Genomic DNA, 26,817 nt, shown 5'->3' on the forward strand with positions numbered 1-26,817 from the left:
GCGCGCGGAATGAGTGGGAAAGGGTAGAGAGTCGCAGTCCATCTGAATACTCTGATTGGTCACGGTGTAGTATGAGGGCGGGGCGCTTACTATTTAGCCGACTCTGATTGGATGAGTCCGGGGGGCGTGTTGGGGAATTCCCAGCAGGGCGGAAGCGCCAGAATTCCAGGCAGAGCCCAGCGACTGGCGGGCAGCCGCTGGGGTCCCCTGAGGCTTTGGGGGCTATGGCCGGGGTCGCGTGTTTGGGGAAAGCTGCGGACGCCGATGAATGGTGCGACAGCGGCCTGGGCTCTCTGGGTCCGGACGCGGCGGCCCCTGGCGGACCTGGGTTAGGCGCGGAGCTGGGCCCGGGGCTGTCGTGGGCGCCCCTCGTTTTCGGCTACGTCACTGAGGATGGCGACACGTGAGTGAACCTTAGCCTGCCTCACCGGGCCTTAGGATCCCACATCTGATTTCCTGTTAGTCTCTGATACTGATTTTCCAACCTCTTAATCCTAAATCTGTCTTCTAATGCTTACTCTGACCTCTAACCCCCAAGTCTAACCCTTGATAAAATCAGTTCCCAAGCTAGTTTTTATCATAACCCCATTCTCTCTGAAATTCTGGTCCTCAGAGTTTCACATCCATTGATTGATTCCACATTCAAAACTCAATTTGAGCTTCCTGACCCCAGTCCTGAGACCTATCTTAAAACAGTAGCTCACAGGCTCCTTCTGACATCTCACCTCCAAATATGATCTTTGATCCTTAGCTCCTAATTTAGGAGCTTTAAATTTTGATTTCCAAAATTAACATTTGGCTTTTGACTCTTAAGATCCCGCTTTCTGAACACTGATCTTCAAATCCTACATTGAAAGAGAAAATGTAAACTCTATGACAGCAAGGATTCATCTGTTAAACAAGTATTTATCTAGCACCTACATTCAGGCCCAGTTGTAGATGCTGGTGATAAGGCAGTGAAGAAAGCACAACAACTTATGCCTTGTGGAGCTTACATTCTAGTGTGGGGGTCTATAAATGGAAGGGCAGACAGACTGACAGAAGGGAAGAAAGGAACGGTGGGAGGAACAAAATAGAAAGAAAACGAGAAGGAAAGAAAGAAACAGAAAGCCCTATAGACACAAAGTAAGAAAGAGAGAGAAGAAACAGAAAAATGAAAAAAAGAAAAAGAAGAAAATGGTATGTCAGAAGACAGTAATTTCCTTGGTGAAAAATAAAGCAGGAAAGAGTGAGACAAGTAGATTATCTGGGGAGAGCATTCCAGGTAGAAGGAACAACGTCATAAAGACCTAATTGAGGGAATGTACCTGGGGTTTTTGTGTGTTGTGTTTACTGCTGTAGCCCCAGTGACAGAACAGTGCCTGACCCATAGGAGGCACTCAAGAAACACCCATCTTCTCAGAGAACCAGCTGTGGTTTCATTTATTTTCTCTCTGTCTCTTTTTTTGCTTTCTGTTGTATTTATCTCTGTTTTGACTTTCGTTATTTACTTTCTTCTGCTTACTTTGAGTTTATTTTTGTTCTTTTTCTAGTGTCTTAAGGTGAAAGCTGAGGTCATTGATTTGAGGCCTTCCTATTTTTCTAATATAGGTTTCATGTAAATTTCCCGGTGTAGTGCTTTAGCTCTTATCTCATCAATTCTAATGTACTGTGCTTTCATTTCCACTTAATTCAGTATAGTTTCTAATTTCTCCTTTGATTTCTTCTTTGGCCGGTGGATTATTTAGGAATATGTCATTTAGTTTCCAGATATTCCAAATACCTTCCTTTTATTGGTTTTTAGTTAAATTCTATTGTGTGTGCAGTTGAGAAGAATGTCCATTATCTTGTTGTTGAGTGTAGTTCTCCAGATGTCAGTTAGAGGTTGTATGGGTTTCTTTTCTAGAACTTTTATTTAGTTCTTTTTGGCTGTGCTGCGTCTTTCTTGCTGCCCACGGACTTTCTCTGGTTCCGGTGAGCGGGGTCTCCGCTAGGCGCAGTGTGAGGGCTTCTCAAGTGGTGGCTTCTCTTGTTGTGGAGCGGTGTCTCTAGGGCACAGGCTGGGTTGTTGCTGCGCATTGGCTTCGTTTCCCTGAGGCATGTGGGATCTTCCCGGATCAAGGATTGAGCCTGTGTTCCCTTCCTTGGCAGGTGGATTCTTTAGCACTAGACCACCAGTTAAGTCCTGTGTTGGTTTCTTTGGTTCTTCTCTTTTTCAAGTCTACTATATCCTTGCTGGTAATTTCTGTCTACTTGATCTATCAATTATTGAGAGTGGGGTCTTGAAACCTTCAATAATAATTGTGGATTTCCTTGTTGTTTTATCAGGTTTTCCTTCATGTGATTGGATGCTCTTTATAAGGGGTCCAAATGTTTAGGTTTATTGTGTCCTCTTCCTGAACTGACCTCTTTATCATTGTGAAATAATCTTCACTATCCCGGGTAATAGTCCTTGCTTTGAAATCTACTCTTATTTTAAAAAACTCCTACTTTCTTTTGACTGACAGGTGTTAGCATGGTATATCTTTTTCCATCTTTTTATTCTTAACCTAGTTTTAAATTTATTTGAAAAGCTGTTACTTGTAGACATCATATAGTTAGGTTTTGCTTTTTTTTTTTAAGGTTTGTTTTTAATTTATTTGGTTCTGTCTGTCATCTTGTTATTAGTTTTCTACTTGTTGCTCCTTTGTTTACTTTTTCCCCCTGCCTTTTGGAATGAGCAAATTTTGTTCCACTGTATTTCTTTTGTCGGCTTGTTACCTTTTATTCATTATTTTTTATTTTAGTGGTTGCTGTGAAAGATAGGTTGGGAAACTGGTCTCCAGGCAAAATACAGCCAGCTGCCAGCTTTTGTATGGCTGTGAGCTAAGAATGGTTTTTTACATTTTTAACTGGTTGGAACAAAATCGAAAGAACATTTCATGGCAAGTGAAAATTACATGAAATCCAAATTTTAGACTCCATAAAGTAAGTTCTGTTAGAATCCAGCCACACCGCCCATTCATTTATCAATACATATCACCAATGGCTGCTTTTGTATCCTAGCAGCAGAGCTGAATAGTAATAGACAGATCGTAGCATCCACTAAGCCTGAATTATTTATCTGGCCCTTTACAGAAAACGTTTGCTGACTGCTGCTTTAGGGCTTACAGTGGCCCATGGGCTTAGTACACACTCCCCAACCAGGGATCGAACCTGTGTCCCCTGCATTGTGTGGCAGATTCTTAACCACTGGACCACCAGGAAAGTCCCCACTTTAACTTTATTATGTGCCACCTTCAAGTGCTATCATGCTCCTTCTCATAACATAAGAGAACCTTAGAATTGTGTATTTCCATTTGTCTCTTCCTGGCCTTTAGTGTGTTGCTGTCATAGATTTCCTTTATCCATGTATTCTAAACTTCACCAGACGTTGTTGTTATTTTTGCTTAAACAGTCATTTCTTTTTAAAATCCTATCGGAAGATAGGAGATTTACATATTGAGGAAGAAAAAATCTTATGTACTTCTATAGTGACTGTTTTCAGTGTTCTTTATTCTTTTGTATAGATCCATATTTTCGTTTGATGTCATTTTCCTTTTTGCTCACAAGTTTCCTTGGATGTTTCTTGTAATGTGGGTCTGCTGGTGATGAGTTCCTTCGACTTTTGTGTAGTTGAAAGCATATATTTTTGCCTCTGTCTTTGAAAAATATTTTGGCTGGGTTAAAGAATTCTAGGTTGTCAGCCTGCCTTTGAGTACTTTAAAGAAGTGGCTTCGCTCTGTTCTCTTGCATTATTTCCTTTGTGAAATCTGCTGTCATGCTTATTTTTATTCCTCTGTACTTAAGGTATCTTTTCCTCTGGCTGCTTTGAAGGTATTTATCTCTATTGTTGGTTTTGAACAGAGTTTCCATGTTGGGCCCTGGTGTGTGTGTGTGTGCTCAGTCACTTCCACCGTGTCCGCCTCTTTGTGACCCTGTGGACCGTAGCCCAGAGTTTCCATGTTGGGCCCTGGTTGGGGTGTGTGTGTGTGTGTGTGTGTGCGTGCGCGTGCGTGCGCGCTCAGTCGCTTCCACCATGTCCGCCTCTTTGTGACCCTGTGGACCGTAGCCCACCAGGCTGTGTGTGTGTGTCTGTGTGTGTGTCTGTGTGTGTGTGTGTGTGTGTGTGTGTGCTCAGTCGCTTCCACCGTGTCCGCCTCTTTGTGACCCTGTGGACCGTAGCCCACCAGGCTTCTCTGTCCATGGGATTCCGTGTGTGTGTGTGTGTGTGTGTGTGTGTGTGTGTGTGTGTGCTCAGTCGCTTCCACCGTGTCCGCCTCTTTGTGACCCTGTGGACCGTAGCCCACCAGGCTTCTCTGTCCATGGGATTCCGTGTGTGTGTGTGTGTGTGTGTGTGTGTGTGTGTGCGCTCAGTCGCTTCCACCATGTCCGCCTCTTTGTGACCCTGTGGACCGTAAGAACACTGGAGTGGGTTGCCATGCCCTCCTCCAGGGGATCTTCTGACCCAGGGATCAAATTTGTGTCTCCTGCAACTCCTGCATTGGCAGGCAAGTTCTTTACTGCTGAGCCACTGGGGAGGCCCCATGCTTACTTCAGTTACATATATATTGGGCTGCTTATATGCAGATATATCCCATGGCTCACTGATGTTCTTTCCATTTTTAAGTATCTCTCTGTGTTTCATTCTGGAGAGTTGCTATTGTGAAGTCCTGAAGTTTGCTAATCTATTTTCTGCAATATGTAATCTGTTGTTAATGCCATCCAGCATATTTTTCATTTTAGGTGCTGTAGTTTTTTTTTTTTTTAATATTTATTTATTTGCCTGCACCAGGTCTTAGTTGCAGCGTGTGGGATCTAGCTCCCTGATCAGCGATTGAACCCGAGCCCCCTGCATTGGGAGCAGAGTCTTAGCCGCTGGACCACCAGGGAAGTCCCTGTGTCTCATTTTTTTGGTCGACTGGAGATGTGCGTGAAATCTGGTCCATGTTACTTCTTCTTGGGAGGAAGTAGAAGTCCTACTTAGTAAACATGGGAGACTTCCGTGGTGGTCCAGTGGTTGAGACGCCGTGCTTCCACTGCAAGGGGCGAGGATTCCGTCCCTGGTTCGGGACCTAAGATCCCATATGCCGCACAGTGTGGCCAAAAACAAAAAATGAAATAAAACACCAAAGAAACAAAAAATACCAAACCAAAGCAAGACAAAAAAAAAAAAACCAATGATTAAATAAATTTGCTGCATTAACTCTGACCTGACCCTCCCAGATTCCTGACAGCTGCTTCTAGAGCTGTGGGTCATCATGCTTCGCACAGTGGGTGCTCCATGTTTGTTGAAGGAATGAATGCAAGAGTGCCTGTCCTCATAAGAAGGAAAACAAACCAACAACCCCTCCCCCCACCAGAAAAAAAAAACCCCAAGCAAACCACAGAGAGAATCCTTGACCTCTGCCTTCTGACCCCGTCCCCGTTCTCAGGGCACTGCACCTGGCCGTGATTCACCAGCACGAGCCCTTCCTGGACTTCCTCCTGGGCTTTGCGGCGGGTACCGAGTACCTGGACCTGCAGAATGACTTGGGCCAGGTGAGCCGCCCGTGGACAGCGCAGGGCTTGGGGGCCAGGATTCTCAGTATGACCCCTCACCCCTGCCTTCTGCTCCTGCAGACAGCCCTGCACCTGGCCGCCATCCTGGAGGAGGCGTCCGCGGTAGAGAAGTTGTACGCAGCAGGCGCCAGTTTGCTGGTGGCGGAGCGTGGAGGCCACACGGCGCTGCACCTGGCCTGCCGCGTGGGAGCCCACGCCTGCGCTCGCATGCTGCTCCAGCCTCGCCCCCAGCGCCCCAGGGGAGCCCCCAAAACCTACCTCGCTCAGGGCTCTGACCATACCCCTGACACCGACCACACCCCTGTTGCCCTGTACTCTGATCCTGACGTGGAGAAAGAGGAGGATGAGAGTGAAGAGGACTGGAAACCGCAGCTGGAGGCTGAGAACTATGACGGTGAGGGTCCCCAGTCACCGCGGAGGGCACCTGGCTCTGGGCTCCGCTCCCCTGCTGCACAGCTTGGCTCCTTGGGAAGTAATCCCAGCGTTAATAATAATACTCAAGGGACCCAGGCATCAGGACCAAGGACGCCTGCTCAGCCCCAGGTTATTGAGAACCACAGGCCCCAGCCCACCTGGGAAAAGGGAACTCAAAGGCCAGGCCCTCTGAAACTCTGGCGACTCAGGTTCCCAGAGGCTGATATCGGGATTCATGGATAGCCGTCCTCAGCCAGACCTCATGGGAAAATAGATTCTGTCTACCCAGGGCCCTCACATCGGAGTCTTAGCTCCCCCGTCTCTAAGCCCAGCTATTCAGTACTTGGGACCAGACCGCCACCACAGGTGGAAGGTCAGAACCCAGTGTTCAGGGCCCACCTCACCCCCCAAGGACATGGACCCAGGAATTTGGGGACCTGGTTCTTTGTGAAGTAAGACCAGACACTCAGGTCCCCTGTCCAGAGCCCCTGGGCTCTTCACCCCTAGGTCCCAGACAACCCCACAACCCAGGCATTGGCACTGCCAGCAAGTTCCAGATCACCTGAGACTTAAGGGATTTGGGATACAGGGCCTCTTTGATATACCCAGGAATGCAGAAGTCAGACCCCAAACTCCATCAACCTCAGGTCACAAAATCCTCCCCCAAGATGGTGGCATTGGGGGCCCAGTCCCCTCCCCTCCATCATCTGACAGCAGTCACTCTGTCCCTAGGCCACACCCCACTCCACGTGGCTGTCATCCACAAAGATGCAGAGATGGTCCGACTGCTCCAGGAGGCAGGAGCTGACCTCAACAAACCCGTGAGCCGCCCTAGGGAGAAGGTATGGTGGGGTGGGGGTCTCCCCGAGCGGGGCAGGGCCCCAGTGACCTCTTTGCTGCACCCCTCAGGAGCCCACCTGCGGCCGGAGCCCCCTGCACTTGGCCGTGGAGGCCCAAGCAGCCGATGTACTGGAGCTTCTCCTGAAGGCCGGTGCTGACCCCGCCGTCCGCATGTACGGCGGCCGCACCCCACTCGGCAGTGCCACGCTCCGGCCCAACGCCATCCTCGCCCGCCTCCTCCGTGCCCACGGAGCCCCCGAGCCTGAGGACGAGGACAAGCCTGGCCCTAGCAGCAGCAGCAGCAGCAGCAGTAGCGACAGCGAGAGCGGGGATGAGGGCGTGAGTCAGGAGAGAGCGGGCGGCCCAGCTGGGGGGTCAGGGTAAAAGCGGACAGGCGGAAGGGGGAGAAGAGACGTTGGGGCTGCTCTGATTAGAGAGCTCAGGCAGCCGTGCAGGCGGTATCAGGGGAGACCTGCACGGGGGTGGTGGGGAGAACGCGGGCACCGGCGGGGGAGAAGTGAAGGCAGTGGCAGAGGCAGGACTCAGGCAGAGAGAGAGAGAAGACCTCGGCCATAGTGGTTGGTAAACAGGCAGCAGAGGATGGCCGTGGGAGGAGTTTTTTGGGGGGAGCAGGACCAGGAGAACGCAGGCTGCAGGAAGGTGACCTTGGGCAGCAGTGATTTGAACACTGGCAGCGGTGGGGAACGACCTCAGCCAGCAGTGAAGGGGCTTCATTGGAGAACCCAGGCAGCGAGACATGACTGTGGGCAGGGGTTGTTGCTGACTGGGGGGGGTTGATTTGGGTAAAGGCAGAGGGAAGTGGGGCAGAGGGGGAGACTCCCTGTGGCGGCTGAAGGACTGGAGAGGCCGCAGGGCCGGGAGAACACAGGTGACCTTGAAAGTGGTGGTGAGAGAACTAGGAGCTGGGATTCAGACTCAGGAGCGGGGACCTCGGGCTTCGACGCAGCACCCGGTTCCCACGGTGGGTGGGAGAACTTGGGCAGCGGGCAAGGTGGCAGCTGCCTGAGCCCCTCTGCCTGGCCCCTCTGCCCCCAGGATGAATACGACGACATCATAGTCCACAGTGGCCGGAGCCCCAACCAGCTACCTCCCACCCCAGCGTCAAAACCGCCCCCTGATGACCCCATCTGACTTAACTGTTAATAGTTTCCAATTTAATAAAATGCCAGTTCGGACAACCAGTGACGAGATCAGCGGTTGCCTCCCCAGGCCCCCAGGTCATTCCTGAGCCCCTGTCCCTCTAAAACCAAGTGTGACGCCGTCAGCCTTGGTGGTTTTCTCTGTGCTTTATTCACTCGGGGTGGGGGGTGGGAGCGGGTCAGGGCATCCGGGCTGTGTCCTGAGTCAGGCGGAGCCCAGCCCCTCCACTCAGCTCAGACTTGGCCCCTCAGGCCTGGTTTCAAGGCACACCCTTCTCCCCACTCCTGCCGTTTGGGGAGCAGGCTGGGGTGACAGGTTGGGGGTCAACAGTACTAAGCCGTATCGGGTGTGTGGGGAAGGAGGAGGACGTGAGGTCAGCCGCCCCTCCTGAGCTCCTCTCGCAGCATCTCCGTCGCCGCCTTCAGCTCATCGCTCATGTGCTCCAGCCGCTCCACATGGTGCCCCTGGCGGCAACAGAAGCGGGGTCTCAGCACCCACCTTCGAAGGCAGGCCACCTCAGTGGTTGTCCACAAGTGTGGGCCAGCTCAGTTCACACGGTGGCAGCCAGCAGCGGTCTCCCTGGTCACCGTGGACTACGATGGAGGCCCCGCTGGTTGACCCTGGAAGAGGCACATTGGCTACCGTGGCCAGCGATGAGGCCCACGGTGTCTGCCATAGCCAGTGCGGCGGAGAGAGGACTAGCCGAGGCGCTCAGTTGGGTGCCATGACCCATGTGTGAGGTGACGGCCATTTCTGTCACTGCCATTGATCATGGTGACAGCCCTGCTTTCCTCGACCCACCAGTGGTGTCTACCTGTGGCCCAGTGAACTGGGCACGGCCACTACTTTTCATGGTGGCCAACACACTGGTCACAGACTAGCAATGGTAGCTAACTCTGGCGCTTCTGGGCACTAAGGGTGGCTTCTTGGTGGCTGTCATGGAAGTAGGTATGGAAGCCCTCCTAGTCGGGTGGAGGCCCCGCTTAGACGTTGCTACCTAGCCCTGTGTCAGTCCTACAGCCCATTCATGGCGGATGTTTCTGTGGCTAGTTGGTAGGATGTCCACTGACATCTGGTCTACCCTGCTCCCCATTGCCGCTGCCACTCACCTCCCTGTCCGAAGCCTCTTCCTTCTGCTCCCGCCGGGGCTCGGCTTCTGGCTGGCGGAAGTGGTGGCGGTCCTCGTGTCTCTCTCCACCCGCCTCCACCCCCTGCCACTGGCTGCGGCCCCCGCCCAGCACCCGCACTCCCTTCTCCTCTGCCTCGAACCGGGCCGTCTCCTCATCGCTGGCCTGCTCTGCCACCCGCTTCTGCGGGCCCCTGCCGCCCTCCAGACGCTGCTTCCACAGGCCCTCCCAGGTCTCCACGGGCCCCCTCTTCTTTTCTTCCTCTTCCTCCTCTTCGTGGTCCTCCTGGTGGAGCCGGCTGTGAAGCTGCTCACGGACGGCCTGTTCCCGCACCTCGGACTTGTGCATCCTTTCTGCCGCCTCCTCCTCTTCCTCATCCCTCACCTCCTGGCTGGACCGCGTCTTCCCAGCCTCTGGCTTTTTAAAATCCCCAACCAGGAGGCTGTTCTCTGCAGTGAGCCGACAGCCAGAGGACTCTGTCTCACACATTTCTGATGGGAAGAGGGGATGTTCTCTGTGCAGCTAATCAGGAGACAGACCTAGAGGAGTTCTGGGGTGGTGGTGGGGGTGCCCAAGCTCCCCCAGTTGACAGCCCAGACCTGGGAGAGGAGGGTCAGTACCGGGAGACACTCTGCCCCCATCCTGTACCCTTGCGGGGAGCCCCAAGAGTGGGGCTGTGGGCCGGGTTCCTTCAGTCTGGACACAATGGTGCCGTGCCAGTCCAGACAGTGGCTCTGGGATGAGAAGAGGATGCCACTGCCTCCAGGCAGCCCAGGGCAGACCCCTGGTGGGGCGGGGGCTCCTACGAGGAAATGGGGCCTGAGCCCCCCTTACCTCTGTGGAGGAGAGCCAGGCAGGGGCCTTGCCTGGCCTGGCCCAGCATCAGCACTTCTGTGACCACCTCTGCCAGACAGCGCGTCAGCTGGGGGTGAAGGGTGAGAGGGGAGGTTGAGGGCAGGGGAGATGGGGGGAATGAGAGCGTAGGAGGATTGGAAGGGAGGCGGAGATGGTGGAGGGGGCTGGGGTCCCAGGGAGATGAGGTGGGGTGAAAGGGCCACAGTCCTTACCTCCTCCTTGGAGGGTCTGGGTGCCAGGGGAGCCGCGGTGGCTGTGGGGGAAGGAGGTGGGTGCCGGCCTCAGACCCCGGGCGCTGGCCCTGGTGCTGACTCCAGCTCTGAGGTCACCCCGGTACCCACAAGCCCACTCCCCCTGCCCACCTGCCAGGTGCGCTGGCTCTGCTTGGAAGCTCAGCCCAGGAAAGCTCTAGTCTGGCCCCACTGGGTGCCCTGTCCCCATCCCCGGTCACCTGAATCCCTGCTCCCCCGGCTGGCTGCTAAGGTTGCTCTGATCTCTGGAACTCACCAGCCCTCATCAGCAGCACCAGCAGAGCCGGCAGCAACAGCAAGAGCAGCAAGGTGGACCCTCGGCGCTGCATGGTGGGGCCTCCAGACCAAGGTCCTTGGTGCTGTGCGGCCAGGGTGGCAGCTCCTTATAATCCGCGCCCGCCCTCCCCGGGGCAGAGGGAGGAACTCTGGCCCCCACAGAGAAGAAAGTGATGTCACCACCTCCCCTTCCCCGCCCGAGGCAGGGCAACAGCTGTGGGGCGGAGAGAGACCTGTCTGAGACTCTCAATTATTCATGGGGGCCCACTGCCCTGCACCCTCCTCTCCAGCTTCCGGCCCCTGAATGCCTGCTTGGAGGGTGGGGGCTTCTCTTCCTAGATAAACAGGGTCTGACTGGGACTTCCCTGGTGGCCCAGACAGTAAAGAATCTGCCTGCAATGCAGGAGACCCGGGTTCAATCCCTGGGTCAGAAGATCCCCTGGAGAAGGGAATGGCTACTTACTTCAGTATTCTTGCCTGGAGAATTCCATGGACAGAGACAGGCTACAGTCCACGGGGTCGCAAAGAAGTGGACATGACTGAGGTGACTTAGCACGATAGCATGATGAATTTAAGGCCCCGCTGGGAGGTGGGACCTGCTCTGAATCCAGAGGCAACCACTTACAGACCTCAGGCAACACCTTGCCTTCCCTGGCCTGTATTCTCCTCTGGAAAACAGGTCTCATAAATCTACTTCCTTGGATTTGTAACTGGACCTCACCTGAGTCCCAGCTCCTCCACTACCAGCAGTGCAGCCCTGGGACAACTGCTTGGATGCAAGACCTGTTACTTGTGAAATGGGGCTGGTGACAACCTATTCCACAGCTTGATGGGAAAGATTAAATAAAGTAATGCACATACATATTAGCTTGGGTGATGCCTGGCATGGAGAACTACAGAGGCCTGAGCTCCTTCATCCCAGTAATTTTTATTGGACACACACTGTTACGTCCAGCCCTCTTCTAGACCCTGGGGCTACAACAGAGAATGAGGCTACAGGCAAACCTCCCTGGCCTCTTGGAGTGGACCTTTGAGAGAGGGAAGACGGACAACACTCAAGGAAGGAGAAGGGACTTCCCTAGTGGTCCAGTGGTTAAGAATCCGCCTTGCAATGCAGGGGACACAGGTTCGATCCCTGGTCGGAGAATTAAGGTCCCACATGCCCTGGGGCCAACCAAGCCTTCGAGGCAACTTCTGAAGCCCACCTGCGCCACAATTAGGGAATCCACGCACCACAATGAAAGATCCTGCATGCTGAAGTAAGATTAACGCTGCAACTAAGACCAGAGGCTGCCAAATTAAAAAAAAAAAAAAAAAGTGCCTTCTAATGTTCCAATGCAAGGGACATGGGTTTGATTACTGATCAGGGAACTAAGATCCCACATGCTATGAGGCACCTGAGCCCTTGTGCTCTGGAGCCTGCTTACCACACCTAGGCAGAAGCCTCCACACTGCAACCAAGACCCAATACAGTTAAAAAATATTAAAAAAAAAAAAAAGGCAAGGAGGAAACGGCTGTGGCGCCATCACAGGAGCACGGCAGCTAGAGGCTGGGTTTTACTTTGGCCAGGCTGGTCAGGGGAGCCCTCTCTGAGGAGGTGACATTTGGGCTAAGGCCTGAGGGATAAAATGCAGGCAGTTGCACAAGATTTACGGGAAGAAAAGCTAGGATAGGAAAGAGTCGAGCAAGTGCAGAGGCCTGAGTTGGGACTGAGTCTGAGAGAACAGGCAGGCAGGTTGGGGGCTGGCCAGAGCACAACAGGAAAGAGGCTGGCAGAAGGGGAAGGTGGGGGCAGTTCTTAGGGGTCCTGGGGACCACGGTGACTTGTCTTTCCCCCCCAGGGATATGGAGCCACAGGAGGGCTCTGAGCAGGGAGGCACGTGACCTGACGCAGCTGCCCATAGGGTCCCTCTGGCTTTGCGTGGTGGGGACAGGAAGCAAGAGGCTGCTCCGATTCTCCAAATGGGAGATAAGGATGGACAGGACAGGGGACGAGACAGCAAAGGCAGGATCTGGGAATTTTTTTTTTTTAAGATTTATTTATTTTTGGCTGCCCTGGGTCTTCGTTGCTGCGTACAGGCTTTCTCTGGTTGCAGAGTACAGGTTCTAGGCACACAGGCTCACTGGTTGCAGTTCTTGGGCTCCAGAGCTTGGGCTCAGTAGCTGTGGAGTACAGGCTTAGTTGCTCCGTGGCATGTGGGATCTTCCCGGACCAGGGATCGAACTTGTGTCCTCTGCATTGGGCAACCAGAGACCCCCTGGAAATATCTTGAAGGAGGAGCTGCCAGGGTTTGCTGAAGGATGGGATGTGGATGTGAGAATAGTCGAGGATGACCTGAAGTGCTGCAGTTGGAGGAGCTGCGAGAGCAGTTCCAGGTACGGAGATGGGGGTTCCAAGGGGAGGAGTGGGTTCTTGCTTCACTGAGTTCAGGCTGCTTCCCGCCCGGCCTTGGGCTGGGGACCAAGGCAGAAGGTTGGCTGTGAGGTGCCACTTATCCCAGGGTCAGGGGAGAGGCCTCAGCATCCTCGTGGTTCCCTCAGTGACCCCCAAGCTACCCCCTATGTGCTCCGGGGGTGCTGGACACTTCTGGCATGGTCTCTGCAGCCACGGATCCCTGGATGGTTAGCACCTCTGAGCAACTGGCCAGCATCGCTGGCAAGTCGGCCAGCCACCTCCCTCACTCAGACCCACACAGGCCTTTGTTCTGACCATTTATTAGGGAACCTTCTCTTAACCACTGAGGGTGGGAAGAAGGAAGGAGGCATGGAGGCCTCCTCTCCCTCTCCTCCACCCTCCCACAGACCTCCAAGTCCCCTTCAGCAACCACTGCTTAACACTGCAGGCTGGGACCCCCAATGACAACAGGGTCTCTCAGTGATCCCCAGGAAGAAGAGGCATAGGAGAGGTGGACCCTGGAGTCCAGAGGCCCAGGTGCTGAGTGGACATGAAAAACGTGGATGTCGGGACAGACTCAGGACACCAGGTCCCAGGGGCCCCGGGCTCCGGGAAGTGGTGACAACCCTACTGGCCAATGAGGATGAGTCCTCAGCTCGAGGCAGGCTGGCCCGGGAGCCTGGGCTTCTGGGGCTGGTTGGGGCCGATGTACTGGAGAGGCACGTGTGTGGGGGTGGTGATCCGATCGGTGCCGAGGTAGGGCTGGAGGGCAGGGGGCACAAGCACCGAGCCGTCCTGGGGAGAGAGCAGGCCTCAGGCGGCTGCCCAGCCGGCCTTCCGGCCTCCGGCCTCCGCCTCCCACCGTGGGATCCTCCCGCCGTCCCCGCCCCTCACCTTCTGCTGATAGCTCTCCAGAAGGGCGATGAGGAGACGAGGGACAGCGCAGGCCGTGGCGTTCACCTGAGAGGAGGGGATGCTCAGATCCAGGCTCCAGCGGGCCCAGGGTAGGGGCTGCGGTGGCGGGTCTCCGGCGTGGGGATGAAGGGCAGGGCGGGCGAGGATGTGGGCTCACCGTGTGTGCAAACTGCAGCTCCCCGGCCTCAGTCTGGAACATGATGTGCAGACGGCGGCTCTGGAAGTCCGTGCAGTTGGAAGCGCTGGTGACCTGGGCGTGGGGGCAGGGTGGGCTGAGACGATGGGCCGTGGGGGACAGTGGGGGGGGGGGTCCTCTTTCCCATCCTGAGGGCCCCGCTGGGCAGGGGGCTCACCTCGCCGAAGCGGCCTCGGCCTGGCATCCAGGCCTCGATGTCGAACTTGCGGTAGGCCGGCAGGCCCAGCTCCTGCGTGGGCATGTCCAGGACTCTGCAGCCCCGGAGAAAGACAGAGCGAACAGCAGTGGTGAGAGATTGGGGGGGGGGGGGGTGCGGGGCGCAGTGGGAGGTGATGAAGAGGAGGAAGCCCCCAAAGAGGGAAACGGAGGTGATAAAGATATGACGGTAGCAAAGGGAACAAATAGCCAAGTCACCGGGCTGTCTGTGCACCATGGCTATTCTTCCTTCCCCCAGATTGCTGTCAAAGGTCACCCAGAAAAAAGTCCACACTTCTCAGCTTCTCCTGAAAACTACATGTGACTGACAGGGGCAGAGGCGGTGGGGCTCGCGATGTCCGGTCACCCCTTAGAGGGAAGGGGTGTGCCCTCTCCCCAACCTCCCCTTCCCACTAGATGGTAAAAGGCCGTCTTGGGGCTTCCCTGGTGGCTCAGTGGTTAAGAATCCACCTGCCAATGCAGGGGACATGGGTTCGATCCCTGATCCGGGAAGATCCCACATGCACATGCGCCACAACTACTGAGCCTGCGCTCTGGAGCCTCGGAGCCGCAACTACTGAGCCTGCGCGCTGGAGCCCGGGAGCCGCAACTACTGAGCCTGCGCTCTGGAGCCCGGGAGCCGCAACTACTGAACCCACGTGTCGCAACTATGGAAGCCTGAGCACTCTAGAGCCCACGCTCAACGAGAGAAGTCACTACAATGAGAAGCCTGCACACGGCAACTAGAGAGTAGCCCCCGCTCGCTGCAACTGGAGAAAGCCCGCACAGCAATGAAGACCCAGCACAGCCAGTAATAATAATAAGTAAATAAAACAGTATTTTAAAAAGCCATCTTGGACTAGGCAGATGAGATAGCACGCTAGGGACGGGGAGTCACAGGAGGGAAGGGACCTGGTCTTGACACTGAATCGTACACAGGCTCTTATGGGTTGATAGATACACATCCTATATACAATCCTAACACGGGCAAAAGGGGGCAGGGGGAGAAGAGGTGGTGAGGGTTTTCGAGATGGGGGAGCCCCCAGCCAGCCTTTCCCTCCTCCCCCACCCCTCACCCTCTGTCCCCAACCCCAGACCCCACCATCCACCATCCACCTCCGCCCCTGGCCCCTGCCCGCACCGGAAGTGCAAGCCCAGCTCTGTCAAGATCTCCATCTGAAGGGACAGGTACTCCTCCAGCAGCTCTGAGCTCTGCTCCAGCCCGGGGCCTGTCACCCCAAACATCTCCACCTGGGGCAGGGTGAGGGGCACAGGAGTCAGGAGGCACTAGGCTATCGGGGTGTCCCCCCCACAGTCCTGGCTATGCCAACCTTGGTGAAGTGGTGTACTCGATACAGGCCCCAGGGCTCCTTCCCCGTGTCTGTTTCCGCCCGGTAGCAGGTACTGGAACAAACCATCCTGGGGAGTGGGGTGGGTAGGCGGGGTCAGGGAGAGGACGGGGGATGTCACAGTGAGGACAAGGCCTAAAGGAACAGGCATCACCTGATTGGCAGGTCCCTGAAGGCCACGGAGTGGTCCATGAAGTAGCCTGGGAGGAGAAGGGGACAGAAGGGGTCAGCCAGGGCCACCATCCATCCATCCACAGGAAACTTTTGTAGGAATCAGAAAAGGTGTCCCTTCTGGCAGACACAACCTCATGTCAGGACACGCGGCTGGATCCTCATCGCTCTACTGTGCAGTAAACACCTACACAACTGTACACGCAGACCCTGGGAGTGCAGCCGTCACCCCCCAGGATGCTCCCAGCTGTCGCCTTTGGATCCCTCCTGCTCTGAGGACCCCTGGGCTGCTCTCACTCTGCTCTGGCCCCCAGGTATGCTCTCACCTGCAAGTCCTACCTCTGCCGTCCCGGCCAGGTTGAGGTCTTCAAAGCGGGAGGGGTCGATGTTGTAAATTTGGGATGGTTTGGCATTTGGTGTCATCCCACAGCCTTCCTGGGGAGGAGACCAGAGGACAGGTAACCTCGGTGGCCCCTGTTCTGTCGTCATGTCCCCTGCTCCTCCCCTGGAAGGAAGGGGATCACCCTGCATGCGTGTGCAAGCTCAGTGATTCAGTTGTGTCTGACTCCTTGTGACCCCATGGACTGCAGCTACCAGTCTCCTCTGTCCACGGAACTTTCCAGGCAAGAATACTGAAGTGGATTGCCATTTCCTCCTCCAGGGGATTATCCTGACCCAGGGATCAAGCCCACAGCTCCTGCATCTGCAGGCGGATTCTTTACCACTCAGCCACCTGGGAAGCCCCAGATTCATGCTGAGTTCCCTGTTATGACGTGACCCCCTCAACCCAGCCCCAGTGCAGTTTCTTCGGGGGAGACAGGCTGGTCTTGCTGCCTGGGGCCCCCATAACAGGGGCTGACACACGTCTGGGCATGGGGAACGGAGTGTCCTCACTCACAAACACGACTCCTCGGAGAAGATCTGGCACCGTCATGGGGGTGAAGCCCTGGGAAGGGGGAGGGAAGGGGTGAGGAGCAGAGCCAGGACCCCACCAGACCCCAAGCTCGGGCCTGAAGAAAGGACACTGCAGAGGGGACCAACAGCTCCCCCATGTCACCCGAAGTCCATTCCACTGGAGAGGACACTGAGGCAGGCCCGAGCAGGGGGCACGGGGCTGGCCCTGGGGTGCTGGGGCCCTGTTACTGGGGCCTCCTGGCATCCCCACTCAGGCATACCATACAGGGCAGTGGAGGTATAGTTCCACATATAGATCTGACTGTGCCCCCCCCCAAGTGAACACCCTCTGTGACTCCCAGTGCCCTCAGGATATGTCCGAATCCCTCACTGTGACCAGCGTCCCATTGGTCGCTGCACAACCAGCCCTCAGCCCTTGCCGACCCCCCCGGTTTCAACAGACACTGTTCTTTCCCCAGCACTCACTGTCCACTGCAGGCAAGCAGTGAGGGCCAGTGGTGCCAGGTGCAGGCTCTCGGGCCAGCCCCACACATGAGCCAGAGATCCTGGACAGTTCCTCCCTCTCCAGGCCTTAATTTCTCCATCTCTAAAGGGGACAGTAATAGCACTCTCCTCTTAACACTGCCCTAAGAATGAACTATGCCAATAATACACATAAAGTTCTGAAAACAGTGACTGGAGCAGAGGTCACCCCCTCCTCTCCATGTTGAGCTTTTGGAGCTCAGCTTCCATGCCACCCCCTCCAGGCAGCCCTCCCATCCTGGCCCATACCCGGTGGATGAGCTTGTTGAGTGTGAAGTTGACCAGGCCGTACTGCAGGAGGGCCCCAGCCCCACGCAGGTAATAGGAGCGGTGGCCAGACACGTGGGACAGGCGCCTGGGAGACAGATGGGCAGACAGGTGGGGGCCTGTGAGCCAGGGCTGGTGGGGGAAGAAGGGGGACTCAAGCACCCCAGGGCAGAGGCCCAGCTGCCAGGCGGGAGGCTGGTCATCAAATATTCATGCTGGGCGAGGCCCTAGTGGTTCCACATCCCATGCTGAGCCCAATGAAGTGGAGCTGGCAGCCAGCTGCCGGGGTGGGGGGTTGCTGAACAGCAGGGTCTGGGAGGGGCGGCTCACTTTTGTCGGATGATGTCGAGTTTCTCGGCTATTTCCAGGTGGCCCCGGGGTTGGAAGGAGAAAGCTGTATGTGGATGAAAAGCAATGGGGTAAGAGGAGAAAAGACAGGAAACAGGGGATAGAGAGAAAGAGGATTAGCGAGACAGTGGGGGGAGAGGAAGGGAGGACAGGTTAAGACAGAGGGAGCGAGAGAAAAGGAGAGAGAGGGGAAGAGAAAGAGCCAGATACATACACACACACACACACACACGACGGTGCGCACACACGACGGTGCGAGAAAGCCCACACACACACACACACACACACACACACACACACACACACACACACGACGGTGCGAGAAAGCCCAGGGCTCTACAGGCTCCAGCCACAGTCCCAGACCCCAGGAGCCCCCGCCCCCAGCCTGGGGTCCCCCAGCCTGGGCTGTGGCCTACCTGGCTTGTCTCCAACCACATGGAGCACGCGGGCCTGGCTTTCGTCCCCGACAGGCTGCAGGAAACAGTGGGTGTCAAAGGGAAGGTGGCACTGGGCAGGGCCCTGGCCGCCCCTGCTGCCTGTGAGTGCTCACCACGTCTGGGTGGGTCTGGTTGGGCAGCCTTAGTGCCCGCAGGTAGAACTGCTCTTCGAGCTGGGCCTCCTTGGGGTAGAGGAGTGTGAGCTGCTTCCGGATCTCCCGGCCACGTGCCCGCAGACTCTGATATTGGGGGTCCTGGGAGCGGGACACATGGGGTCAGCCCAGGAGAGGGTAGGGTCCTGGCTAGGATAACCTCTGTGGTGGACTTTGTTGCTTCTTCTTTGGGCTCAACATCCTCAATTTCCTCTCAGGAACCTCCCCTCAGCACCACGTCCACAAGGACATGACTCTGGCTTGGCCTACTAGAACATTCCATTGCTTGGCCAGAGTGATTGGCTTAAAGACAGGCACATGACCCAAGACAAACTCATGATAATCAGCCCCAGGGCTTTGTCTGGAGCTATCAAGAAAATGGTCCTCTTTGCAAGACCTTGTTTTCCTTTCCCCTAGGGGAGAAAGCCGAACCAAACATGGAGCAGCCAGGAGCTGGATCCAGCCATACCTGAAGCCAATATTTTTAGTTTTATGAATCAACAGAGTGCCTGTTGCTATTTTTCTTATTCCTACTTGAGTTATGTTTTCCATTACATACAATGGAGACTTGATGAGCAATAACGGTTATCTGTGCTGCCCACCCCGGAACAGGGACAGGATATCAACTCCCTGTAGTACCTGCTGCACTTGATTGTTGTCCCGGTTTACCTGGTAGAAAAGAGATGAGGAGGTGATTAGAGTGATGATGCTGGGGATGAGGGGGTGGGGAAAGAGAGGTGAAAGTTCAGGGCTAGGGGATCTGAATTCCTTGCCCTGCCAACGCCTGGCTGGACCCTCCTCCACTCTGTACCTCAGTTTCTCTATCAGTAAAACTGGGAGGAGGCAAGATAACATAATAGCGATCACACCCTGTAGCTCAGTTTAGTGCGGCCTCATGTCTAGCCATGTGCAGACGACTCTCAGATGATCCTTTTTCTTCATAAACCCCACCATGAGGGTCTTATCAATGTGATTCCCATTTTGTTGACGAGAAAACTGAGACTCGGAAAGGTGAAGTCTGTGAGCATGCATATGGAGACCTGACACCAACGGTCTTTGATACTCTGAACCTTCTGTGGTCCTGAGCACCAGGGAATGCAGCAGAACTGGGTCTGAAAGTTGGGTGCCAACCAGACTGTGCTGTTGGGCAAATCTCTTCCCCTCTCCAAGCTCTGGTCCTGGTCTGTGAAATGGGCTGAGAGCAGGAGCTCCCTGGTCGGGTTGTTGCATGGTGTACCCAGGATGATGAGCTAGGGACTTCCCTGGTGGTCCAGTGGTTAAGAAGCAGCCCCAGGGATGCCTGGCCCTGGACAGTTGTGGTGCGAGACGATGAATGTCCATATCCTTCAAACTCCTGAAATTGGGTTTCCTGTTACCTGTAGCCAGAGGTATCCTGCTGCCAGCCCCGCACCTGCCCAGAACCCCTGCACTCACCACCAGGGCCCGCACTGACTCAGTCACAGCCCCCTTCTCCTCCTCCAGACTCTGGATCTGTTCCCGCAGCTGCCTCAGCTCCTGCCATGTCGAGATCTGGGATAAAATATACATAGAACTTACCACATTAACTGTTTTTTAAGTGTACATTTCAGTGGCATTAAATACGTTTATATTGTGCTATCATCACAACTACCCACCTCTGGAACTACTGAACCTTCCCAAACTGAAACTCTGTGCCCATTAGACATTCCTCCCTCCCCCTGCCCCTGGCAACTACCATTCTACATTCTGTCTCTGTGGATTTGACTGAGACAAATCCAGAAGCCTCACAGAACTGGAATCACACAGTGTTTGCCCTTTTGCGAATGGCTTACTTCACCTAGCATAAGCTCTTTAAGGTAAATCCATTTGGAGTATGGGCTTCCCAGGTGGCTCAGTGCTAAAGAATCCACCTGCCAATGCAGGAAACAGAGGAGACACAAGGGTGAGGAAGATCCCCTGGAGGAGGAAATGGCAACCCCCTCTGGTGTTCTTGCTGGAAAATCTCATGGACGGAGGAAGCTGGCAGGCTACAGTCCATGGAGTTGCAAAGAGGCAGACATGATTGACCAACTGAGCACTCACACTGTAGCATGTGTCAGAATTTCCTTCCTTTTTAAGGCTGAATATTATTCCATTGCAAGTATTTACCATATTTTCTTTTACAAGATTCTTTTTGATGTGGACCATTTTTAAAGTCTTTATTTTATTGGTTACAGTATTGCTTCTGTTTCACATTTTGGTTTTTTGGCCTCAGTGCTTGTGGGGTCTTAGCTTCCTGGCCAAGGATCGAACCTGCATCCCCTGCTTTGGAACATGAAGTCTTAACCACTGGATTACCAGGGAAGTCCCTACCACATTTTCTTTATCCATTCATTGATCAGTGGACACTTGGGTTGCTTCCACCTTTTGGTCACTGTGAATAATGCTGCTATAAACATGGACATTCAGGTATCTGCTTGAGTCCCTGCTTTTCTTTTCTTTTTTTATGGGGGGGGGGGGTATATACTCAGAAGTGGGATTTCTGGATTACATGGTAATTCTAATTTTTTTAGGAACTGCCATATGCGTATTTCTTTTTAAAATTAACTTCTCTGAGCCTTAGTTTCCCCTCTGGAAAAATTGTGGAAACAATGGCACCCATCTCACAGGGGTGCTGTGGAACTTAAAGGAGACTCATCTGTATAAAGCACTTATACTAGATTGGATGTATGGGGTGGGGGGTGGTCCAAGAGAGGGCTGGGAGGATTTGGGGTCCCTATCACCTTCAGCACTTCAGCAGGGTCTAGAAATATGGTAATTCCAGTCCTAGTTCACCAGCATGTAGTATTATGTAAGTGCTGGCTTTATCATTAGTAGTAGCAGTATGAATATGTGTGTGTGTTAGTCGCTTAGTTGTGTCCAACTCTTTGCGATGCTATGGACTGTAGCCCGCCAGGCTCTTCTGTCCATGGAATTCTCCAGGCAGGAATACTGGAGTGGGTAGCCTTGCCCTTCTCCAGGGAATCTTCCCGACCTAGGGATTGAACCCGGGTCTCCTCCATTACAGGCAGATTCTTTACCGTCTGAACCACCAGGGAAGCCCAGTAGTATGAATATTAATATTCACTGCCTTATTCTCAACACCAGGTACAGAACATACACACGCCCTAAATATGTTCAAAAACACATTCGTTCATAAAACAACACCACTTAACTGCCTGATACCTGTGGGGTAAGTGCATAACTCTTCCTCTCACTCCCCAAAGGCAAGAGTCTCCCCTTACCCACTGATTCATATCCCTGTTCCCCGTTTTCCTTTGTGGCTTTACCATAAGCCTGGCAAGAGGTCTGAGCACAGAGGACGCGGGAAGACAGTAAGTTCCTAGGGCAGAGTGGGTACCCAGCACGTTTTATGGGCTAGGAGCATCATGGCTATATGGACAGTAGGGCCTTAGCACTCCGTGGTATCTGACACGTACTTAGGTGCCAGACACAACACATTGGCTAAACTGGGAAGGAATGAAAATTCTTGCGATCAGAACGCCCCCTGCTGGATAGTATCTTGTAAGCCCATTTCGTTCGTAAAGCGAACAGCCAATAGGCAAAGCGGACCGACCCCGCGGTGGTTGGACCGCGCAAGCGCACTCACGATGCCGGGCAGATCCTTCGACCGCAACTCCCCCTTGCGGAGCTCCAGCGCGCGCGCGGCATCTTCCGGGTATGCGCACAGTGGTTCCATATCCAGCTGAGGGAGCGCGCTGTAGCCCTCACGCGCGTGTTCGTACAGGAGGTTCCGGTCCCGTCTCTCCGTAGCGAAACTTCTCTTGAAGCTCTGGTTACAGACACAGCCTCCTCGAAGCCGCAGGCCCCGACCAGCCACTAGAGGCGCCAAGCGTCGCACTATGGACGCAGCCATCTTGGAAGGCGGACAAGGAGTCACGCACCCTTCGTCCCGCCCACTACGCACTTAGACCAATTACAAAGCTGCTGATTTGCTTGAGACTAGCCAATCAGACACTGGAAGGGCACCCCTTCCACGCCTCAAAAAAAACACAGTTCAATAAGAACAGTTGCCCGAGATTGACACTATCATTGTCCAATGGTCCTCTGTTTCCCGCTGTTTCAGTGTACACGAGAGGCAGAACCAGCCAATCACTGCCAGGGTAATCCCCAGATCGCGCTAGAGCGGTTTCTGCGTGTCGGCGGACCGGGCTAGGGTCGGTAAGGTCTACAGAGCTCGGGTTCTCCAAACCTCCGGAGTCTCCCCTCAGGTTCCCGTTTTCTTCTGTATGTGAGCAGGGACAGTTGGCTCCCCGAGAGCCTATTCAGTGCAAGCCTAAATTTACGGAGGGACTTTCTGTTAGCAGCGTTAGGGGTTGCGGTTATACGGTAGAGGAAATTGTTTAGATTTAACCGGAAAGCTAAATAGGGAGGGTTGGGGAGAATTTGGGCTTCCATTGTGGCTCAGCTGGTAAAGAAACCACCTGCAGTGTGGAACATCTAGGTTCGATCCTTAGGTTGGGAAGATCCCCTGGAGAAGGGAAAGGCTGCCCACTCTTGTATTCTGGCTTGGAGAATTCCATGGCTTGTATAGTCCATGGGGTCACAAAGAGTCGGACACTGAGTGATTTTCACTTCACCAAATAGTGAGAGCTGGGGAGAATTTGGACCCTACCCCAACGAAGGCCACTTTCTCTTACCCCCTAATACAGGGAGTCTGCAGGCGGTGGGATGTCTTGGTCCGGCCTTCTCCGTGGCCTTAGCACGTCCCTAAATTATGGTAAGTGGGGGGCTTGGGCCGCCCCTGGGTGGGAATTTGGCTCTTCACCTGACTGAGATGGAGGCTCTGAGCAGGGGAGGAGTGTGATCTGACCCAGGTGTCCACTGGATAACGTTGGCTGCGTGTGGGGAGCAGACAGTAGTAACAGGGAGACCTGGGAGGAGGGGGAGGACAGGAGAGTCCAGTGGGAATCAAGGGTAGACAGGACCAGGGTGGATGCTGTGGAGGAGGAAAGGGATTCCGATCAGCTGTGAAGGTTCAGTTGACAGAATCTGCTCATGGCGATGAGAGTGGGGTGACAGGAGGAGGAGTGACATGCTCAGAGACTGCCCCCCCCCCATAGGGTTGCTGTGGGGCGGTGTGTGTTAATGTAGATACGATGCATAGAACAGTACAGAATACAGTGTGAACCTGTGAGTTAACTCTTACGAAATGCTTAAAAAAGAACCTGACACCAGGTGATTGCTCCATAAATGTATTATTACTCTCAGCCATGAGTACCCCCAGCCATAAACAAATAGAGCCCCGTGAAGTGCTTGGAACGGCTCCTCGAACAAAAGAGCGAGTGGCTGATGCTATTATCTGTTCGCTGGGATAATAATCCCTCTTCCGCCCTCCTGGTTGTCTCTCCAGGCCTAGCTCTGGTCCCCCGGCCTTGGACCACGCGTCCCATGGCCACCCTGAACCAGCTACACCGTCGGGGCCCCCCGAAGTTTCCGCCTCCGAAACCAGGCCCGACGGAGGGCCGGCCACAGCTGAAGGGCGTGGTCCTGCGCACCTTTATCCGCAAGCCCAAGAAGCCCAACTCAGCCAACCGCAAGTGTTGCCGCGTGAGGCTCAGCACCGGCCGGGAGGCCGTCTGCTTCATCCCTGGAGAGGGCCACAGCCTGCAGGAGCACCACGTGGTCCTCGTACAGGGTGGCCGCACGCAGGACCTGCCGGGTGTCAAGCTCAAGGTCGTGCGCGGGAAGTACGACTGTGGCCACGTACAGAAGAAGAAGTAACTCTGGGGGACCCGGTGGGCGGGTGATCACGCAGAACTTTCTTTCCTTCGGTGCACCTGCAGCGCCCTCAGGAAGCAAGTCCAGCTCTAGAAGTAACTGGTCTGCGTTCAAAGCCCAGCCTAGTGGACCCCTGACCCTTGGGGTCCTGGGCACCCCTCTCCCAACACCCTTGGCTTCCATGCTGGCACCAGCAACTGCTTCTGCTGGGACGAGACTCTGTACTGCCATCTACTGGGGAGGTGTTGCAATAAAGACCCCCGCCCTCAAGGTTGTGACCTGAACCTTCTTACGTGGTATTCACCCTCTTTGCGGTCTTCGCACCTGGACATCCCCTCTGGCCTCAGTTTCCTTCACCAGAAAAAAATAGCTCCGCTGGCAGTATCCCCTCTGTTGGATTTGGTGAAGATTAAACCAGATGCTTTATGTGTATATGCTTTATGTGCAGGTGGGCTGCGCTGAGGTTCAGTTCCCCTTCCTTCAGGCCAAGAGCCTGGACATGAAAGCCCTCCTGTCAAGCTTCCTCATCTGAAAAGTGGCAGTAATTGTAATGTTGGCGACAAAGGGGTGTTGGTGGGATTGAATGGTGTGCACAGCTCTGCTCAGACACACACACCTGGATTCAAATCCTGCCTCTGCCTCTTCCTTGTTCTGTGACTCCGGGTACATTTGTTCCCCACTCTGGCTCCATTTCCTTCCTTGGAAAATGGCACCAAGAGTGATGCGGACCTCACCTAATCACCTGATCAGCTGTTGGCTGAGTCCTTGTGGCCCAGATATCTGTGTTCTCGAAGCTCACCCACTTCTTGCATGGCATTTAGCACACCTGAGGTTCTCACTATTGGAAATATCCCACAAAACTTTTTAGTTTCAGAGCTGGGGGCAGATAAGCACATCAATTACAGATAAAATCCCCCATCACCTCACACTCTGCACTAATTTTTTATTAAGCTAGCTTGTCAGCTGCATTCAGCTAGGGAAACAGTGGGAGACACCAGCGGAGCCTTGCTTCCGCAGTCCATCTCCAAGTGCGCTCAAGTGTGGAGAAAAGGAGGCTGTTGCCTTGGCAGAAGGCGGGCTGCCCCGACGAAGGGGCAGGAGGTGGGGGTAGAGGATACAGTTTGGGGGTCAGTGCAGACTGGGCCTTAGGAATTCTGAAAGAAATGGCACCTGTATGGCTCAGAGGAGAGATGCTGTTGGGTGCGGTGCTGGAGGAGCTTGCATGGGCCCCACTCCTGAGTCCCAGAGATTCCCCCAAACAAGAGAATGGGTTCCCTTTGAGGCCCCTGTTGGTCCCCCCGAGGACAACCCCTGCTCCCTGCCAGCAATTGCCTTACCCCCAAAACATGCTGACGAGAGTCCTTGTCCTGGATTGTCAGCAGCATTCCTCTGTTTTTAACCAGGGTTTGGTCTTTTTTTTTTTTTTTGACTCAGTGGGTTTGATCCCTGGGTTGGGAAGATCCTCTGGAGAAGGGGATGGCGATCCACTCCAGTATTCTTACCTGGAGAATCCCATGGACGGAGAAGCCTGGTGGGCTACAGTCCATGGGGTCACAAAGACTCGGACACGACTGAGCAACTAATACATCAACTGATAGGATTTCTCTGATGGCTCAGTCACTAAAGAGTCCACCTGCAATGCAGGAGATGTGGGTTTGATCCCTGGGTCAGGAAGATCCCCTGGAGAAGGAAATGGCAATCCACTCCAGTATTCTTGCCTGGGAAATCCCATGGACAGAGGAACCTGGTGGGCTACAGTCCATGGGGTCACAAGAGTTGGACACGACTTGGTGACTAAACCACCATCAACTGATAACCACACACGTGAGAAAGAAATTTACAAGGATAGTACAGGTCTCTGAGTTACTCTTCGACACTGCCCTGGGGAAGCAAGTGACCAGCCTGGTTGGATCCCTGGTTACTTGGCTGAAGCAGCAGCAAATGGGGTTCACTGGAAGAGTGCCGGGAACAGGCCACACGGGACCTCCCCGCCGCTTTCCCCAGGCATCCTCTGGCTCCTGGCTGCAGAAGCCTCCCTTGATTGATGTTAGTGTCCGGCAGACGGCAGTCTGTCTTGGAAGGCCGGGTCAGGCTGGTTAGCTAGGACAGGCGGATCCTGATCCTCACACTGGAGTGGGTCACAAGGGTGCCGTAGTGCCCCACCCAGGAACGCGTGTCTCTTCCATACTGCTCAAAAGACACGTAGCGGATACCCTTGCCAAAGTTGGTAAAGACGTGGGAGACCTGCGTGAGGAAGGAGAGGGAGGGAGTGAGACTCCAGGGGCTCCTCTTCCTCTGCCTCCTTGACAGATCGTCACCATCATCTGACCCTGCTCCAGGCGCTGGGGATATAGCAACGAAGAAAGCAGCCCAAAGAGCTCATCCTGGGACTTCCTTCTAGTCCAGTGGTTAAGAATCTGCCTGCCAAGGCAGGGGACACGGGTTCGGCCCCAGGTCTGGGAAGATCCCACATGCCCTGGAGCAACTAAGCCCGTGTGCTGCTGCTGCTGAACCCACACACCCTAGAGTCTGTCCTCTGCAGCAAAAGAAGCCACTGCTGTGAGAGGTCTGTGCACTGTAACTGGAGAGTAACCCCCGCTCGCTGCAACTAGAGAAAAGCCTTCGTGCAGCAATGAAGACCCATTGCTGCAAAAAAAAAATCTGGTGAAGCTGAGTCTAGACTCTGACGCTGAAGACAGAAGGGGGATAGGGCGGAGGAAATTCTGCAAGTG

At 54.4% G+C, this 26,817-nt stretch overlaps 5 protein-coding genes across 11 annotated transcripts in view; 2 read left to right on the forward strand and 3 right to left on the reverse strand.

Annotated features, from left to right (window-relative positions):
• The first annotated feature begins 135 nt into the window (after window positions 1-135).
• NFKBIB (NFKB inhibitor beta) lies at window positions 136-8,014 on the forward strand. Its single transcript, XM_065926052.1, has 6 exons — window positions 136-403; window positions 5,433-5,538; window positions 5,620-5,953; window positions 6,706-6,794; window positions 6,883-7,152; window positions 7,870-8,014. The coding sequence occupies exons 1-6, from the start codon at window positions 225-227 to the stop codon at window positions 7,963-7,965; spliced, it is 1,074 nt and encodes a 357-aa protein (XP_065782124.1). The 5' UTR covers window positions 136-224; the 3' UTR covers window positions 7,966-8,014.
• Window positions 8,015-8,134: 120 nt separating this feature from the next.
• CCER2 (coiled-coil glutamate rich protein 2) lies at window positions 8,135-11,845 on the reverse strand. Its single transcript, XM_065926056.1, has 5 exons — window positions 10,464-11,845; window positions 10,169-10,209; window positions 9,936-10,023; window positions 9,084-9,592; window positions 8,135-8,438 (listed from the first exon to the last, which is right to left on the reverse strand). Exons 1-5 carry the CDS (start codon window positions 10,534-10,536, stop codon window positions 8,349-8,351), a joined length of 801 nt encoding a protein of 266 aa, XP_065782128.1. The 5' UTR covers window positions 10,537-11,845; the 3' UTR covers window positions 8,135-8,348.
• Window positions 9,817-22,236, reverse strand: SARS2 (seryl-tRNA synthetase 2, mitochondrial). 3 transcript variants are annotated; one of them, XM_065926055.1, is made up of 17 exons: window positions 21,954-22,236; window positions 19,781-19,876; window positions 18,986-19,015; window positions 18,308-18,448; window positions 18,174-18,228; window positions 17,740-17,803; window positions 17,392-17,497; window positions 16,604-16,651; window positions 16,032-16,140; window positions 15,689-15,734; window positions 15,517-15,604; window positions 15,327-15,436; window positions 14,148-14,241; window positions 13,952-14,044; window positions 13,774-13,839; window positions 13,511-13,674; window positions 9,817-10,023 (listed from the first exon to the last, which is right to left on the reverse strand). In XM_065926055.1, the coding sequence occupies exons 1-16, from the start codon at window positions 22,218-22,220 to the stop codon at window positions 13,531-13,533; spliced, it is 1,557 nt and encodes a 518-aa protein (XP_065782127.1). In that variant the 5' UTR covers window positions 22,221-22,236; the 3' UTR covers window positions 9,817-10,023; window positions 13,511-13,530. The 3 variants fall into 3 exon arrangements, with proteins under 3 accessions (XP_065782127.1, XP_065782126.1, XP_065782125.1); XM_065926054.1 differs by lacking the exon at window positions 9,817-10,023 and adding an exon at window positions 12,038-12,938; XM_065926053.1 differs by lacking the exon at window positions 9,817-10,023 and having other exon boundaries at window positions 12,373-13,674.
• A 213-nt stretch (window positions 22,237-22,449) lies between these two features.
• MRPS12 (mitochondrial ribosomal protein S12) lies at window positions 22,450-24,369 on the forward strand. 3 transcript variants are annotated; one of them, XM_065926060.1, is made up of 3 exons: window positions 22,450-22,525; window positions 23,017-23,084; window positions 23,718-24,369. In XM_065926060.1, exons 2-3 carry the CDS (start codon window positions 23,036-23,038, stop codon window positions 24,086-24,088), a joined length of 420 nt encoding a protein of 139 aa, XP_065782132.1. In that variant the 5' UTR covers window positions 22,450-22,525; window positions 23,017-23,035; the 3' UTR covers window positions 24,089-24,369. The 3 variants fall into 3 exon arrangements, with proteins under 3 accessions (XP_065782132.1, XP_065782133.1, XP_065782134.1); XM_065926061.1 differs by having other exon boundaries at window positions 22,487-22,575; XM_065926062.1 differs by having other exon boundaries at window positions 22,500-22,521.
• Window positions 24,370-24,506: 137 nt separating this feature from the next.
• Window positions 24,507-26,817, reverse strand: part of LOC136161315 (F-box only protein 17) — a 31,023-nt gene continuing 28,712 nt past the window's right edge. For all 3 annotated transcript variants that reach the window (XM_065926059.1, XM_065926057.1, XM_065926058.1), the window contains exon 7: window positions 24,507-26,329. In XM_065926059.1, coding sequence (XP_065782131.1) covers window positions 26,186-26,329 — 144 coding nt within the window. In that variant the 3' untranslated portion in view covers window positions 24,507-26,185. The remainder of the gene's footprint in view (window positions 26,330-26,817) is intronic.

This window comes from Muntiacus reevesi, chromosome 2 (genome assembly GCF_963930625.1).
Source record: "Muntiacus reevesi chromosome 2, mMunRee1.1, whole genome shotgun sequence".
Lineage (NCBI taxonomy): Eukaryota > Metazoa > Chordata > Mammalia > Artiodactyla > Cervidae > Muntiacus > Muntiacus reevesi.

Coding starts and splice junctions, on each gene's coding strand:
- NFKBIB (XM_065926052.1), top strand. CDS start 225: ATGGCCGGGGTCGCGTGTTTGGGGAAAGCTGCGGACGCCGATGAATGG. Junction 5,954..6,705: donor GGAGGCTGAGAACTATGACG/GTGAGGGTCCCC, acceptor CTCTGTCCCTAG/GCCACACCCCACTCCACGTG. Junction 7,153..7,869: donor GCGAGAGCGGGGATGAGGGC/GTGAGTCAGGAG, acceptor CTCTGCCCCCAG/GATGAATACGACGACATCAT.
- MRPS12 (XM_065926060.1), top strand. CDS start 23,036: ATGTCTTGGTCCGGCCTTCTCCGTGGCCTTAGCACGTCCCTAAATTAT. Junction 23,085..23,717: donor TAGCACGTCCCTAAATTATG/GTAAGTGGGGGG, acceptor TTGTCTCTCCAG/GCCTAGCTCTGGTCCCCCGG.
- CCER2 (XM_065926056.1), bottom strand. CDS start 10,536: ATGCAGCGCCGAGGGTCCACCTTGCTGCTCTTGCTGTTGCTGCCGGCT. Junction 10,024..10,168: donor CCAGACCCTCCAAGGAGGAG/GTAAGGACTGTG, acceptor CTTCACCCCCAG/CTGACGCGCTGTCTGGCAGA. Junction 9,593..9,935: donor CCTGGCTCTCCTCCACAGAG/GTAAGGGGGGCT, acceptor TCTTCCCATCAG/AAATGTGTGAGACAGAGTCC.
- SARS2 (XM_065926055.1), bottom strand. CDS start 22,220: ATGGCTGCGTCCATAGTGCGACGCTTGGCGCCTCTAGTGGCTGGTCGG. Junction 17,804..18,173: donor TGTGGTTGGAGACAAGCCAG/GTAGGCCACAGC, acceptor ATCCACATACAG/CTTTCTCCTTCCAACCCCGG. Junction 14,045..14,147: donor GCCGAGGCCGCTTCGGCGAG/GTGAGCCCCCTG, acceptor CCCCACGCCCAG/GTCACCAGCGCTTCCAACTG.